Source organism: Carassius carassius, chromosome 12, assembly GCF_963082965.1.
Source record: "Carassius carassius chromosome 12, fCarCar2.1, whole genome shotgun sequence".
Lineage (NCBI taxonomy): Eukaryota > Metazoa > Chordata > Actinopteri > Cypriniformes > Cyprinidae > Carassius > Carassius carassius.
In genome coordinates, this window is record NC_081766.1 from 33,475,612 (window position 1) to 33,491,133 (window position 15,522).

The following is a 15,522-nucleotide window of genomic DNA, read 5'->3' on the forward strand; positions in this document are numbered from 1 at the left end:
GGAAGAGTTGAGTGTCATCAGCATAGCAGTGGTATGAAAAGCCATGTTTCTGAATGACAGAACTAATATATAATATATATAGGCTAATTATAATATACTTAAATAGAAAAATGTATTATTGTATTGTCCTGGCTTTCTGCACCTTCCTTACTGTTTTATTTTTTTTTATGTTACTTTTTTATTTTTAATTTGTATTATTTTATTTTTTATTATTATTTTTTTGTGGTGGAAGCAAAAAAATTGCTAAATGTAAACAGAGTTCTGAGGGGAAAAGGAAGTAAGAATTGTGAGTTATAAACCGTGAGAAAGAAAGTGAGATTATATCAGACTTCTCAGACAATTTTGCTCACATTTTTGAGAAACAAATTCTGAATTATGGGATAAAAAGTCACAATTAACTTTTTTTATTTTGTGGCAGAAACAGGCTTATGATACGATGCTCCATTTATGTAAAGTACTGAAACCATAGCAAGTACCACTAATGACAGTTTAGAGGACAAAGATATAGAAAAAGTAATCTAAATCATCTCTGCTTGCTTTGATCATTTTATATTTACTTTATATTCATTAACTATGGAATTGCGGTGCTGTATTTTGAAACTCTTACCATACAGTGACCTTGTGCATATGTGCAATAACATGCTGTAAGGGTTAATGACGACGTGATGTTTGATATCGACTCAGTGCATGTCTGTGGTGTTTGTGCAGGTGGGGATCGCAGCAAGCAGGCCCTGATTCAGCGCTTCAGGGGCGACGGCGTCCGCTACAAGGCCAAGCTGATTGGGATTGATGATGTGAAGGCCACACGCGGAGACAAACTGTGTCAGGACTCCATGATGAAGCTGAAGGTAACGAGTCCTCAAAGAGCAGCAAGCTGTGTGCTAGTGTTCTGCATTTGTAAGTCACTTCGGATTAAAAAAAAAACATATGTGACCCTGGAGCACAAAACCAGTCATAAGGTTCAGTTTCTCTTCTAAGATTTATACATCATCTGAAAGCTGAATAAATAATCTTTCCATTGATGTATGGTTTGTTAGGATCTAACAATATTTAAAAAACTGGAATCTGCGGGTGCAAAAAAATCATCTTTAAAGTTTTCCAAATTAAGTTCTTAGCAATGCATATTACTAATCAAAAATTAAGTTTTAATATATTTACAGTAGGACATTTACAAAATATCTTCATGGAACATGATCTTTAGTTAATATCCCAATGATTTTTGGCATAAAAGAAAAATAGATAATTTTGACCCATACAGTGTTTTTGTAGCTATTGCTACAAATATACCACAGCGATCTAAAAGGATAGTTCACCCAAAAATGAAAATCATCATCATTTCCTCACCCTCATGTCATTCCAAACCTGTATGAGTTGCTTTCTTATGTTGAACATAAAATAAGATATTTTGAAAATTGCTGGTAACCAAACAGTTGGTGGTTCCCATTGACTTCCATTGTAGCAAAATGAATACCAACCGTTTGAACCACCAACTGTTGAGTAAATGATTTAATTTTTTTCATTTTTTGGTGAACTATCCCTTTAAGACTGGTTTTGTGCTCCAGGGTCACACATGGTGAATGAATAAATGCAAATGCAAACTAAGGAAAGACACCTCATGCATGAAGAGGAGGAAATATTCATTATATTGCTCTTAAAGGTATAAATTGAACATATTGTTCCTCTGTTGCATTTGAAGTACATAAGGAAGCAGTTAAAGGGTTAGTTCACCCAAACAGCAAAATTATGTCATTAATAACTCACCCTCATGTCGTTCCAAACCCGTGAGACCTCCGTTTATCTTCTGAACACAGTTTAAGATATTTTAGATTTAGTCCGAGAGCTCTCAGTCCCTCCATTGAAGCTGTGTGTACGGTATACTGTCCATGTCCAGAAAGGTAAGAAAAACATCATCAAAGTAGTCCATGTGACATCAGAGGGTCAGTTAGAATATTCTGAAGCATCGAAAACACATTTTGGTCCAAAAATAGCAAAAACTACGACTTTATTCAGCATTGTCTTCTCTTCCGTGTCTGTTGTGAGAGAGAGTTCAAATCAAAGCTTGTCATATCTGGTTCGCGAACGAATCATTCAATGTAACCGGATCTTTTTGAACCAGTTCACCAAATCAAACTGAATCGTTTAAATCGGGTTTCGGATCACCAGTAGCTCTTTCGGACAGTTCGATTCAATAAATCGATTGAAGAAAACGGTTCACCGGTTCTTTTGCGCTCGACGTAATGACGTTATTGGCGATGATTGCCCTTGTTTCAAGCCTTCGGTTTACCCGCGCTCATAACACTAGCACAGTTCAGAATCAATCACCAAAAGAATCAGTTCGGTTCAGAAGCTCTGTGTGTCGGTTTGCTTCACGCTGAATCACACATGCACAGTATCATCAGCTCCTCGGTTCTTGAATCGGACGCATCTGACAGAAATGGTTCTTGACTCGTGAACGAGTCAATCTTTCATTCGTTATCTGGCTCGGCTCGGTGTTCATCTTCAGTTCTCTCTTCACAGCAGTTCAGTCAGTGTACTGTTTGAGTAAATGAATTACTCTGGGATATTGGTTTGTTTGAACTCAGAGGGAGTGTCAGACACATTAAAAAGTTAACAGCTCAAGTCATTTGTGGATTAATATGTATTGGAGACCCGAACCATTTTTAAACGATTCAGTTTGATTTGGTGAACTGGTTCAAAAAGATCCGGTTACATCGAATGATTCGTTCACGAACCGGATATCACAAACTGCTTTGATTTGAACTCTCTCTCACAACAGACACGGAAGAGAAGACAATGCTGAATAAAGTCGTAGTTTTTGTTATTTTTGGACCAAAATGTGTTTTCGATGCTTCAGAATATTCTAACTGACCCTCTGATGTCACATGGACTACTTTGATGATGTTTTTCTTACCTTTCTGGACATGGACAGTATACTGTACACACAGCTTCAATGGAGGGACTGAGAGCTCTCGGACTAAATCTTACTGGTTTGGAACAACATGTCAGTTATTAATGACATAATTTTGCTATTTGGGTGAACTAACCCTTTAAGTAAAAGTCCATTAGTTATAGAAAATAAGTTTTGATGTGGAATTTGAAACAGGATCTTGAATTACAACATACGGGACAAAATATGCATGGTTCATGGTCAGTGCATGTAAATGTAGATTCAGATTTGTAGTTTTTTTTTTTTTAAGAGGGATGGCTTCCAGTAAACTTACTACAAAGCCATGGATTTCTTAATTATTGAAAATGAAGCATGATCACTTTCTTTTTCACGGTCAGAAGTCTGAGAAAATTAGCAAACTAGACACATCTTTCACATTCAGAAGTGTTATGAATGAAGCATATCAGAACAGTTGAGCAAACATCCTCTATGCAAACTATGCCAGCACATTGCTAATAAAGCGAGATTGTACCTTGCTTTTGTTTACTTGCTTTTAATTCCTCTCATCCTCATGTGTTTACTGCGGTAGGGCATTGCTGCTTCAGCCCGCTCGAAGGGGAAGCACAAACAGAGAATCTTCTTGACCGTGTCTTTTGGAGGAATCAAGATTTATGATGAGAGATCAGGGGTAAGAGGATCCTCCTTTATTAGTGTAAACCCTAAATATGTTTAACTGTGATCATCGTGGTTGTGTCGCATAACACTGCTCTGATTGTAAAATGTAAAAATGCAAAAAGGTTTCACCTAAAATATCATATTATTTGAATATTATATATATTATAAAATTTAACTTGAACACTTAGTACGGTAAAAAATCAGAGCAAAGATCAGAACGTTGTTTAAAGGTTACTACAATTTTTCTTACAACATTCTACTAACCTTATATTCACTCAGAGTGTAATGTTGATTTCTTTATTTTCTAATGTTTTCTCTCTACGTTATAAAGAACATTCATCAAGTAAAAATTTTTTATCGAAAACATTTTTTTTTCATTGAACTTCTTTTCACTAGCAAGTCTAAATATGAACGTTGGGACATTTTGGAAAATGCAATAAAAGCAAGAATCTATGATTGTTAAATGTCTTTAACCTTTAGTTAACTGACAAAATTACAAAGAAAAGATTTCCACTGTTTTCACTGATCTACTGAATTTTATTTTGTTAATGCAATAAAAAAAAATGTTATGCCTGCAACACACTCAACTCATTAGTTTTACTTATCTCACAGTTCTTACTTTTTTTCTCAGAATTTGGATATAAACTCACAATTGTGAGATGAAAAGCTGCAATAAGCTTTTTTTACATTATTATTTTTTTTTATAACAGACTTTGCCAACAAGAATGGCTATATGCACTTAGCGTAAACAGACACTGTCCAAAATTCAAATATTAGCACACTTTTTGTTTGGAAAATTGTATAAAATGATTAATTTTGTTATTTTTTGCCACTGATTTTAACACACATGATCTGATCCTCAGGTCTTACAGCACCACCACTCTGTACATGAGATCTCCTACATTGCCAAAGACACAAGGGACCATCGCGCCTTCGGCTACGTGTGCGGAAAAAAAGGCAACCACAAATTTGTGGCAATCAAGACCAGTCATTCGGTTAGTGTTTAATATTCCTAAATTCACACTGTTCTCATGCCAGTTAAAGCTGGCACTATTTTTCTTTAACCTCAGTTATCCTCTCATAGGCAGAGCCAGTTATACTGGACCTGCGTGACCTTTTCACCCTCGTCTATGACATCAAAAAGAGGGAGGAGTCACAGGAAAAGGCTCAGAAGGACAAGCACTGTGAACAAGCCATCTATCAGGTAAGATCCAGCAAGAGTTTCTTTAGGAAATATCTGGCCAGTGACTCTTTAGCGTAAAACTCTGCGTGCATTTCTACTGTCCACATGTATCATGACAGAGCATATTAATATCTCTCATGAAATAGAAATCACTGATAATGAATGCTGTAAAACTGAACTATCCTGACGTCTTAGGAAAGTAGACTTAATTTCATTGTTTTAGTTAAGAACAGTCTGTTTTACAAAGCCACACTGAACTTGGGCTTGATCATTGGCCGTAGTTAATCAATATCTGTTAAACAGGTGGTGATGAGCGTCTGTCACGTTGGTAAAATGGTCTTTCTGTTTTATGTAGTAATATTAATCTGTTGCTCAGTAGCTTTTAGTTTCATAGTTGTAGTAAGAAGAGGTTTTCTGTTTTCAAACGTACGAGTGGTTCATTTTTTGATTCATGATTCTTTTGGTTTTCTCTTAAAAAATTCCCTTAATGGCTGACACAGACGATTCTGGAAGATGAAACTGATGATCCGGTGTATCAGGTGAGAGTTTGTCAGTCTCATTTACCAGAAGCTGATTTTACCAAGAACCAACACTCTCTACTTGATTTTATTAGGATTGAACTCCTCCATTTAAGTGTTGATATTTTTGCAGTCGATGCTCACAGAACTTCTGTTCAGCATTCAGTCGCTGCCAGTGTGTTGATCTACAGTCATGTTTTGTGCTTCTGTCATAAACAGCCCTACTGTACTGGATGTACTCTTATATGCTGAACCCGGTGCTCTCTCGCTCACACTGAATACAGACAACTTTAACCATCACTTTAACATCCAGATTCATCTCCAACCACAATCCTCAAAAAACCTTTGAAGCATTCACTCTTAGACAACAGTCTGTCACTGCCATGTCAATTCCAGCCGAAACTCATTTAACAGTGCAGGACTTGGATCACAGATATTTCACATGCTAATGTCTCTGGGGCATAAGCAATGCATTGGTGCTTCTCAGAGGTCACATATGTAAAAATTCACACTTAGCTACTCGTGAGAAAGGGCCGTGCTTTGCCTTCAGTTTCAGGCTTTTGTCTCCATTAACTGTCAGTGATCAGGGCTTTAATTGTGTGTGGCCAGCATTAATCGAGTTCAACTTCTCATACTGTATGTACACTATAGCAATCAAAAGTTTGGGAGCAGTACGATTTCTAATGATTTTTCAGAAAGGGTCTAGTGCTTATCAAGGCTGCATTTATGTTACAAAAAATAAACATAATATTGTGAAATACTAATACATTTTAAAATTACTGTTCTATATTGTAAAGTGTAATGTATTTCTGTAATGCACAGCTGTATTTCCAGCATCATTCCTCCAGTCTTCAGTGTCACATGATCTTCAGAAATCATGAAAATATGATGATTTATCATCAATGTTAGAAACCGTCGTGCTGCTTAAGTTTTTGGGACCTGTGATACTTTTCTTAGGATTCTTTGCTGAATAAAAGGTTAATAAGACCAGCATTGAATAAAAATTTAAATTAGAATATAAGTCTTTAATATTACTTAAAAAATAAATAAATCTAACATATCCTTGCTGGATAAAAGTATTAATTTCATGAAAAAAAGTAGACCCCAAACTTTTAAACAGCAGTGTTTAGTCAAAAAAAAGATATAATCCTGAATAAATCCTGTTCTTTATAACTGTTTGTTTTTTAAAAGTATTAAAGTAGAAAACTTTATTTTCAATTGTAATAATATTTCTCAATGTTACTGATTTAACTGTATTTTTTTATTCAAAAAAATATGAAAAACATTAAAAATCTTTCTGACCTCAAACTATTGAATGGCATTATATTTGCAGATACATTTCTAAATAAAACTGTACACAAATAGGATATTAGTACTAGAGTGTATATATATATATATATATATATATATATATATATGAGATAACATTGCTGATTTTCTGTCCTGTGGAAACAAAAAGGGTCAATCTAGCGTTCTCACTGTTCTGGATAAAGATACACAATATTCAGCATTGAATGTTCTCAGTGTTGCAGCTGTCTGATTGGTTCCATACGGGCCTTTCTCCTTTTCTTTCCTAACTCCTTATAGTACATTGTGTTTGAAGCCGGACACGAGCCCGCCCGTTTCCACCAATCAGAGGAGAGCATTTACCAGGTACTTCCTTGAGCCACGCCCCTTTTCGCCCACATCTCTAGTTGTAGTATCAGAAAGAAAGCGGAATCTAAAAATAGTTTTCCTATAACATAATCTCCACAGATTAAACATTTAAAATGTGCATTAATCTGCGAGTTTATAAAACTGTCCTCGATTTAAATACCGACTATATGCAGTCATATAATGAAATATTACTGTAGAATAGCAGGAGTCTTTTGTTGTTAACTTAAGCTATAATTTTTAGGTCCCCACAAGTCATCAGAAAGACGGGATCTATGACGTTCCAAAACACCATTTTGTGACTGTAGGTTCTCTCACATATCTCACATCTCTTTTCTCCTTCAGACAAACCTCTCTGTTCTTCCCCATGCATGCTTGATTCAGAAAATGTAATGTTTGTTGAATCATTTAGCAAATCGATCAGTGTACTGAAAATATTCCTATGTTGTTGTTCATGTTACAAATCTTTCAGTATTATTTAAGGCATGCAGTGATGTTATATAAGGGAAACAGATGTGGGGAAAATCACACAGGGGTTTGTTCTGAGGGGTCACCTCTAGCATGGATGTACTGCATGAGTTTAGAAAATGTTAATGTGACAATTGCAATGCATAATTGGTTGTATTTTTTTTACCAATGGAAATAAGGATTGGGTTAATCAAACACTGTTATGATATGTTATGAGATTTTGAGAAAGAGTTATGTCTAGCTATTATTTAGAAAAACCTTACAAAAAAAAGAAAAGAAAAAAATAATAATAATAAAACATTGAAGACCGGCATGCATTGCAAATCCCCGACAGTTATATAGAAGTCAAAACACAGCATTGCTTTCATCAGAAAATATCCATGTTAAATGATTGTTATCAGTCCATTTCACACAGTGTTATTGCTTGTCTGTTCATTCAGTCGGAGCCAATCGAGTGCTTGGAGCATTACTCACATAAATATCAGTCTCTCTGCTGCAATGTTTGATCACACATGTCAAACATTGAGTCTATGAACACCTTATGAGTCTTCTGGTGTCATTTACTAGTTTTTCTATAGAACATGACTGTTGTGTTGGCTTTGTTTTTTGTTTTGCATACACATTGGTTTCTGGTTAAAAGGTCATATATTTTAGTTATGATCTACCTTGTTGTTTTGTTTTATTAATGTTTGTTGCCTGATTCCCTTCACTTGTTAGTGTCATTGATGTATCATTATGTCCTCACTAACTATTCCACTGAGCTTTGCTCACGTTCACTGAAAAAAAAAATAATCTGTGATCTTGTTCAGATACTCTTTGTTGAGGAATGCCTTCCAGTACAGCGTTACAGTATTCTTTATCTTCTTTATCTGCCTTTCTGTATGTCTTGCAGAATATAAACCAGTTTGATATTTTCGGTGACATGGCAACGCCCCCAGACATCCTCTCTGTAAGTAAACCTCAAGATGAACAATCACCCATGTGGTTAGTCTCACTTTTTATGCAAACCGATTCCGATATTGGCTGCCGATATCTGGTTGCTTTGCTCTTACATGCTGAAACTAAAAATATCTTTAGCCAAACAAAGATGCTTCATAGATTTTGATTGTTATTTAGATTTATATTAGATGGTATTATTTTGAGAATTAAAGCAAAAACAGACTAGTCTGTACATAAGACAGAGATGCACATTAAAAATAAATAAAGAAATAAAATAAAATGAAATACAAATTGCATGTTTAAAGCCCAAGCCTTCCGGTTCCAATTTATGTCTGTTCAAATGGTGCATCTATAAATATTATTATGAAAATTAATGTAAATTATTCATAGACTCATACATCCAAAATTATATCAATGTCATGACAGATGCCAGCGTCGCCTGCTACTGCACTGGATCCTGGAAGAAGGCGACGTCAGCACCGCCCAGAACTCTTCACCCATTTTAGCCCACCGGCTGTGCCCTCTGGTAACAAGTCAAGTCACCTTTATTTATATGGTGCTTTATACTTTACAGATTGTGTCAAATCAGCAAGTGTTAAACAGGAAAAAAGTGTGCTGATAATGCTAAAGGACAATATAAAACAGTCAGTTCATTGTTGATTCAGTGATGTCATCGTCCAGCTTCATTCAATTCTCTATCAATACTGTCTGTGCAGTCAAGCCAACAATGTTGCCAGAAATTGCATCCCCATGTAAGCAAGCCAAATGTGACACAGGCAAGGAAATAAAACCTCTTTCGGTAACAGAAATGGAGAAAAAACCTTGGGAGAAACAAGGCTCAGTTGTGGGGGCATTTCTCCTCTGGCCAGACGAAACCAGCATACTATGGTTTAATTTCAGGTTGCAACGCAAGTCAGATTGAGCAGAGGACTCGTGGTCTTGTGCCGATGGCCAGTGAAGTCTTCACAGGGGATCTGTCTCTAGGGTTTGTCTAGTTGTCCTGGTCTTCGCTGACATTGAGGGCCGTAGAGGTCCTTTCTAGGTGCTGATCCACCATCTGGTCTGGATACAGACTGGATCTGGTGGCTGCGGTGACCTCGGAATAGGAATGAAACAAAATAATATTAGCGTAGATGCCATTCTTCTAACGATGTAACAAGTACATTGGATGTTAGGGGAAGTGTTCCTTGTTCCTGACCTGAACCCTTTAACAGATTTGAATTGTAGAAAGTGATTGTGTGTTATGTTTAAGCCAGGATAAAGAGGTGGGTAGATTTAATCTGACAGAGTGTGTCTGCCTCCCGAACAATACTTGGTAGATTGTTCTAGAGTTTAGGCACTAATTAGGAAATGGATCTGGCACCCGCAGTTGATCTTGATATTCTAGGTATTATCAAATTGCCTGAGTTTGTAGATGGCAGTGGACGTGAAGGACTGTAATGCGATAAGAGATCACTCAAATACTGAGGTGCTAAACCATTCAAGGCTTTATAAGTAATAAGCAATATTTTACAATCTATGCGATGTTTGATAGGGAGCCAGTGCAGTGTTGACAGGACCGGGCTAATATGGTCATACTTCCTGGTTCTAGTAAGAACTCTTGCTGCTGCATTTTGGACTAGCTGGAGTTTGTTTATTAAGCGTGCAGAACAACCACCCAATAAAGCATTACAATAATCTTAACTTGAGGTTATGAACACATGGATTAACACTTCTGCATTTGACATTGAGAGCATAGGTCGTAATTTAGATATATTTTTAAGATGGAAAAATGCAGTTTTACAAATGCTAGAAACATGACTTTAAAAGAAAAGATTGCTATCAAATAGCACACCTAGGTTCCTAACTGATGACAAAGAATTGACAGAGCAGCCATCAAGTGTTAGACAGTGTTCTAGATTATTACATGCAGAGATTTTTGGTCCGATAATTAACACCTTTTTTTCCTGAATTTAGCAGTAGGAAATTACTAAACATCCAGTTTTTTTTTTACATCAGCTATGCATTCTGTTAGTTTTGTGATTTGTTATGTTTTGTTGGGCCGCAAAGGAATGTAGAATGAGTACTGTATCATCAGCATAACCGTGAAAGGTAACACCATGTTTTCTGATGATATCTCGCAAGTGTAACATGTAAAGTGTGAAAAGCAACAATCTTAGTACTGAGCCTTGTGGTACTCCTTACTGCACATTTTAACAATATAATACTGTCACGAGTTGATGATAGATAAGTCAGATAAGTAAAATTTGAACTATGCCAATGCAAACATAATTTTCTAGTCCATTCAAAAGAATGTTGTGGTCAGTAATATCGAATGACGTGCTAAGATCCTGTAGCACTAATAGAGTGATACAACCACGATCGGATGATAAAAACATTTGTAACTCTGATGAGAGCAGTCACTATACAATGATACAGATTAAATCTTGACTGGAAATCCTCACAGATACCATTTTTCTTTAAAAAAGAACATAGTTGTGAGGAGACTGTCTTTTCTAGTATCTTTGGAGAAAAGGTAGATTTGAGATCGGTCTGTAAATAACTAATTCTCCAGGATAAATTTGTTGTAAATTTGTTTTTTTTTAACGAGAAGCTTAATAACAGCCAGTTTGAAGGTTTTTGGGACATATCCTAAATTACATTTATTAATTAATGATATTCAGGAGATGATCTATGACTTCTGAAAGCACCTCTTTTAATAGCTTATGCTGGGTACACACCAAAAGATTTTTTACATCTTATAAGATTTTCAAAATGTGATAGACCACAAACATGAGGATAAAATAATCTCCAGCGCGTGCGCGTGTTTGTCCTCGGGGTTCCCCCCACACATCAGGATTTCTGATCGATTTCTGATTTCTGATCTGATTACTATTTGCGATTGGGGCGGCTCCGATGTTCTTCCGATCAGGTTCGGACACTCTTAACACACTTCACACCAACGGAAAATCTGATAAGACAATCTGTAGAACCATCAAGATAATCGGGACATAGCTAGGATTGTCGGAAGGGGGGAAATCGGCCCAAAATTAGCCCGATTATTTTTTGGTGTGGACCCAGCATAAGATGGTATAGGGTCTTACATACATGTTGTTGATTTACAGTAGATGATTTACCAAGTTTAGGCAATTCTTCCTGTCCTATAGCAGAGAATGAGCAGAACTGTTCCCCTAGGGAATCTACAGTGCATTTTTTTCTGATACAAAACTTTAGCTGACAGATGCATGGTTATAATTATATCTCTTATAGTATCAATCTTGGAAGTAAAGAGGTTCATAAAAAATTACTCATGCTGCTGGGAAATGTCTATGCCTGCTGATGCTTAATTTTTTTGTTCACTAAGCCACTGTATTGGATAAGTACCTGGGGTTGTGTTTGTTTTTTTCTAAAAGAGACAAAAAGTAAGCAGATCTAAGTTTATATTTCATAAACGTTCAGATTTTTATGTATGAATGTTATTAATAAAACTCACTCTCAAAGGCTATTCTTGTTTCTCAGGTTATATGACCATGGGTGCTATCCAGGCTGCTCACTGGACTCAACAATCATTTGCTACCCAGGCTGCTCCAATGGCTTTTGGGGTTCAAGGACCATTGCAGGTGGCTCAGATGCTTCCTGGAGGTCAGCCTGTGATCTGGGGTCAGGCTAACCTCTTCCACTCTCCAGCCACGGGCCAGCAGCAATGGGCATTCGTACCAGCCCAGACAGTTGGCATGGGGGCGCATCCAATTCCAGCCGCAGTGCTTCAGGGTATGGTCCCCATAGCTCTACCCACCCACTCCTGTGAACCCCCCGAGACTTCATCAAACATTGTAAGTCCTCAGCACTTTGTAAATTCTGCCGTACAGCAAAGTGGATCTAAGCACGCCTTAAACAAGGACCCCCAGGAGGAAACAATAGCTGTTCACATTAGCACAAGCAAACATGACGCTGCAAAGTCCAATGGGAAACATGAAATTGACTGCTGTGGGGAGCTTGATCTTTCACAGCTGAGATTGACTTCAGACTCATCAATATCATCATACCCAACTGATTCTTGTGAGTTTAACACACTACATAAATTGAGGTTTATCATGTGACAGGCATTATTCCAATTTTTTAAATTCTCTTCCATAGATTCTACTCTTGGTCCGGAGCAGGAAACCATGTCCCCAACAGCTGCCTCCTTAATAGAGTCATCGCTCCTGTCTGCAAAAGACAGCTTAGTAAATGTGCCAGAAGTTTTGGTAATGGTTGTGTATCATAACTGTTTATCAGCATGGCTGTGATTTGTCTATTGCTAAAATCTGTTTGAGTTTTTCACCAATAATCCCATTCTCTATTTTACAGCAGGCTTGTGCTCAAACTCTTGGCACTGATGAGACACCACCAGATGCTCAAATAAACCTTCCAGACTCTTCACATCTGGATATCCAAAGAGAGATGTCTTCTGGGTTGGTTTCCTCTCTACCTCACTTCTTTCTTCAAGATTGTATTTCAGGGGTTTCTAGTTTTGCTCCTGGAGGCCCACTATCTTGAGGAGTTTAACTTATCGGCTGGGGTTTCCTAGCTCCAGTCTTTATTCTCTGTTTCTTTTGCTAAAGATTATTCACAGATGCTCAGTGAAGCTTGGAATAATCCTAAAGCTGCACCTCAGTTAAGTTCTGGTTGCAAGCGTTTTTCCAAAATACAGTATGCTTCAGAAACAGGCATCAGTAGTAACGGTAGAGCATTAAATGCCGGCACTAACATCCCTTGGCCCAGACCAGGTGATTGAGAACCCACGGCATTCCCAAAAGAATTGATCTATAGAGCCCTGGTTACACACTCCCATCTTATTAGGCACATTGGGGTTTCTATGTTGCCTCTGATACTCACCCACAGACACATCATGTAAGAATTATTTTCTGGATGTTAGAAGGTCCATCATCCAAAGCCTCTCTAAGGATGCTGAGCAGCTCTTGTGGGTCAGTGTCCATAGATTAGATCAAATGGGGAAAACCCACTGGGGGCTTGCAGGACCTTCAACACACCCTAAATAATAGTTTATGCACATCTTGATAAGATGCCCATGAGGATCAATGATCACTGTGTCTGAAACTCAACATTCTTTTATTGAACTCTAAAGAAAAAAAACTGTGCAAGGCACAACAAAATCTAAATTTCAGCAGATCAGAAGACTGTTGGGAATTGGGCTTGCTTGTTTCTCACTGTCCCAGACAAGACATTAACTTATATTATCTCTCTTTACCTGTTACTAAGAATGGAAAAAGCTGTTAGTTATCAGACTACTGGCAGGGCTGTTGATGGCCTTTACCAATCTTTCTTTAAGGTGAAAGGCCAGATCTAGTACCCAAACACAACCACAATAGAACTTTGGGGTTGGCCTCTGCTCAGTCTTGTCTCCTTATTTCTATCTGTTTAGCCAAAAGAGCAGGTGAATGTATTTCTTTATCAGTAAATGAGGACAGGCTAATATAGATAGCTGACTATTCGCGGGTCTCCCTGTGGCAAAATCTAGTTGACCAGCTTTTAAACAGCATGCCTAACATTGGATGGATATTATTGCATATGCATACTCCAGCCAGAACCATCACTTGTCACCAAGAGCTGAGGTGTTCCAGGCAAGAGGAAGTGGTTGGTTTATCTGAATGTATTTAGGAAGCCAACCCCTTAAAGTCAATCATAGGTAGCAACGTGATGCCAAAATAGCATCATTCAAGGTAAGACCATGTCATAGACCTACAGTTCAGGAGGTGTTCAGAAACATTTTGTGTTGTGATGTCATAAAACAAGCACATTATATTAATTTGGTTCTCAAGCTCTCATTGCACAGTAATTTACTGCAGCTGGCAAAAAGGGATCCATTCAATTAAAGTGTAATTCAATTCAAGTTTATTTGTATAGCGCTTTTTACGATACAAATCATTACAAAGCAACTTTAAAGAAGATTACGTTTCTACAATATTTAGTAGTGGCTTAATAAATGCAAAAACTGGCAGATTTTTAAAGGCTTATGACAGATGTCACACTTTTGTTTCTCGTGTCTATAAAATGCAGTATTTTAGAACTCTTTCTTTGTTGACTAAAACTGTTTTTATGATTTCATCCTTAGGAAGAATGCCTAAACATAAAGAAAAGCACTCCAGAAATCACAGTGATACAGCTGGGACTTAAAGCTGTGTGAGCTCTGTTGGACATTTGACAAATATTAATAACTGATACAAAGTAAAATCTATTTTAATAAATGAAGTGCACCTTTAGTTTGCGATGGACTCGAAAACTATTCATTACTAGTTTTTTTTTTTTTTTTTAGTATTAAAATGTCACAATATGAGAAACTGGACCATTGAACTGTGATGGTCATTTGATGGACTTGGGGATTGATTTCTATTGTCATTTCTAATGCATAAAATTACCTGTGAAGCTGTGTAGGTGTTCTTCATCTGGAGAAGCCAAAAACATTGGTTAAAATCATGTTGTTTTGCTTTTCCTGGAAGGAACTGTATTGAATGTTTATATTGTGATGAGCATTATAGAGAGAAAAAAAAATCATTAATGACCATTTGCATGGCTTTTTTTTTTTTTGAAAAGCAGCCTGATGACAGACATTCTCTTTTAGATTTTATACAATGACATATGATTATTTAAAAAGGAACATTTTTAAATAATGTTCAAATAATGTATGTATTATGATACTGTCAATGTTTTTGAATGACAACATGTATTTGTTGAATTTTAAATCTCTGTTGTAGAGTTTTCTTATAATATTTGTGTCACAGTGTTGCAAGCTCAGTGCAGTTCATGAGCAATACTGTAAACTGTATCTGTTCAGGTTTGATGTTTAATCATTATTTTTGCCTCTTCTGAGAATCTATCAGAACAGGTCCAAGGGCTACAACCTTCACACAGTCAAGACGTGTTGTAGATAAAGCAGTTCAAACACAGTTACTGTCTGGATATCTTTGTTAATTTGCTTTTTTTGTATTGTATTAATTTTCTCACATGATTATAATTTAGAAAAAAAGTGCCATTTTATTATTTCTTATTAAGTACAAATCAGGCACTGTAATGAAGCATTTTAGTTTGCCTTATTTTGTCAACTAAAAAAAGAGAGAGAAATAGTTGAGAAATCCAGAAGTCTAACAGCAAATCAACTGAAATATAGCAAATAATGTAACATTTATGTCATTGGTTAGATGTACTTATGTCTTGATGTC

General features: G+C 36.7%; 1 protein-coding gene across 5 annotated transcripts in view; it reads left to right on the plus strand.

The window, feature by feature from the left end:
• Window positions 1-14,642, plus strand: part of LOC132154322 (disabled homolog 1-like) — a 25,368-nt gene extending 10,726 nt beyond the window's left edge. Inside the window, exons 3-15 of one of the 5 annotated variants that reach the window (XM_059562868.1) lie at window positions 709-848; window positions 3,477-3,575; window positions 4,426-4,557; window positions 4,647-4,766; window positions 5,246-5,284; window positions 6,851-6,916; window positions 7,161-7,220; window positions 8,277-8,333; window positions 8,750-8,849; window positions 11,822-12,361; window positions 12,440-12,549; window positions 12,653-12,756; window positions 14,418-14,642. In XM_059562868.1, coding sequence (XP_059418851.1) covers window positions 709-848; window positions 3,477-3,575; window positions 4,426-4,557; window positions 4,647-4,766; window positions 5,246-5,284; window positions 6,851-6,916; window positions 7,161-7,220; window positions 8,277-8,333; window positions 8,750-8,849; window positions 11,822-12,361; window positions 12,440-12,549; window positions 12,653-12,756; window positions 14,418-14,430 — 1,580 coding nt within the window. In that variant the 3' untranslated portion in view covers window positions 14,431-14,642. Of the gene's footprint in view, window positions 1-708; window positions 849-3,476; window positions 3,576-4,425; window positions 4,558-4,646; window positions 4,767-5,245; window positions 5,285-6,850; window positions 6,917-7,160; window positions 7,221-8,276; window positions 8,334-8,749; window positions 8,850-11,821; window positions 12,362-12,439; window positions 12,550-12,652; window positions 12,757-12,906; window positions 12,973-14,417 lie in introns of those variants that run through there. The other 4 variants (XM_059562869.1, XM_059562867.1, XM_059562866.1 and 1 more) reach the window with 4 other exon arrangements.
• Window positions 14,643-15,522: the final 880 nt, after the last annotated feature.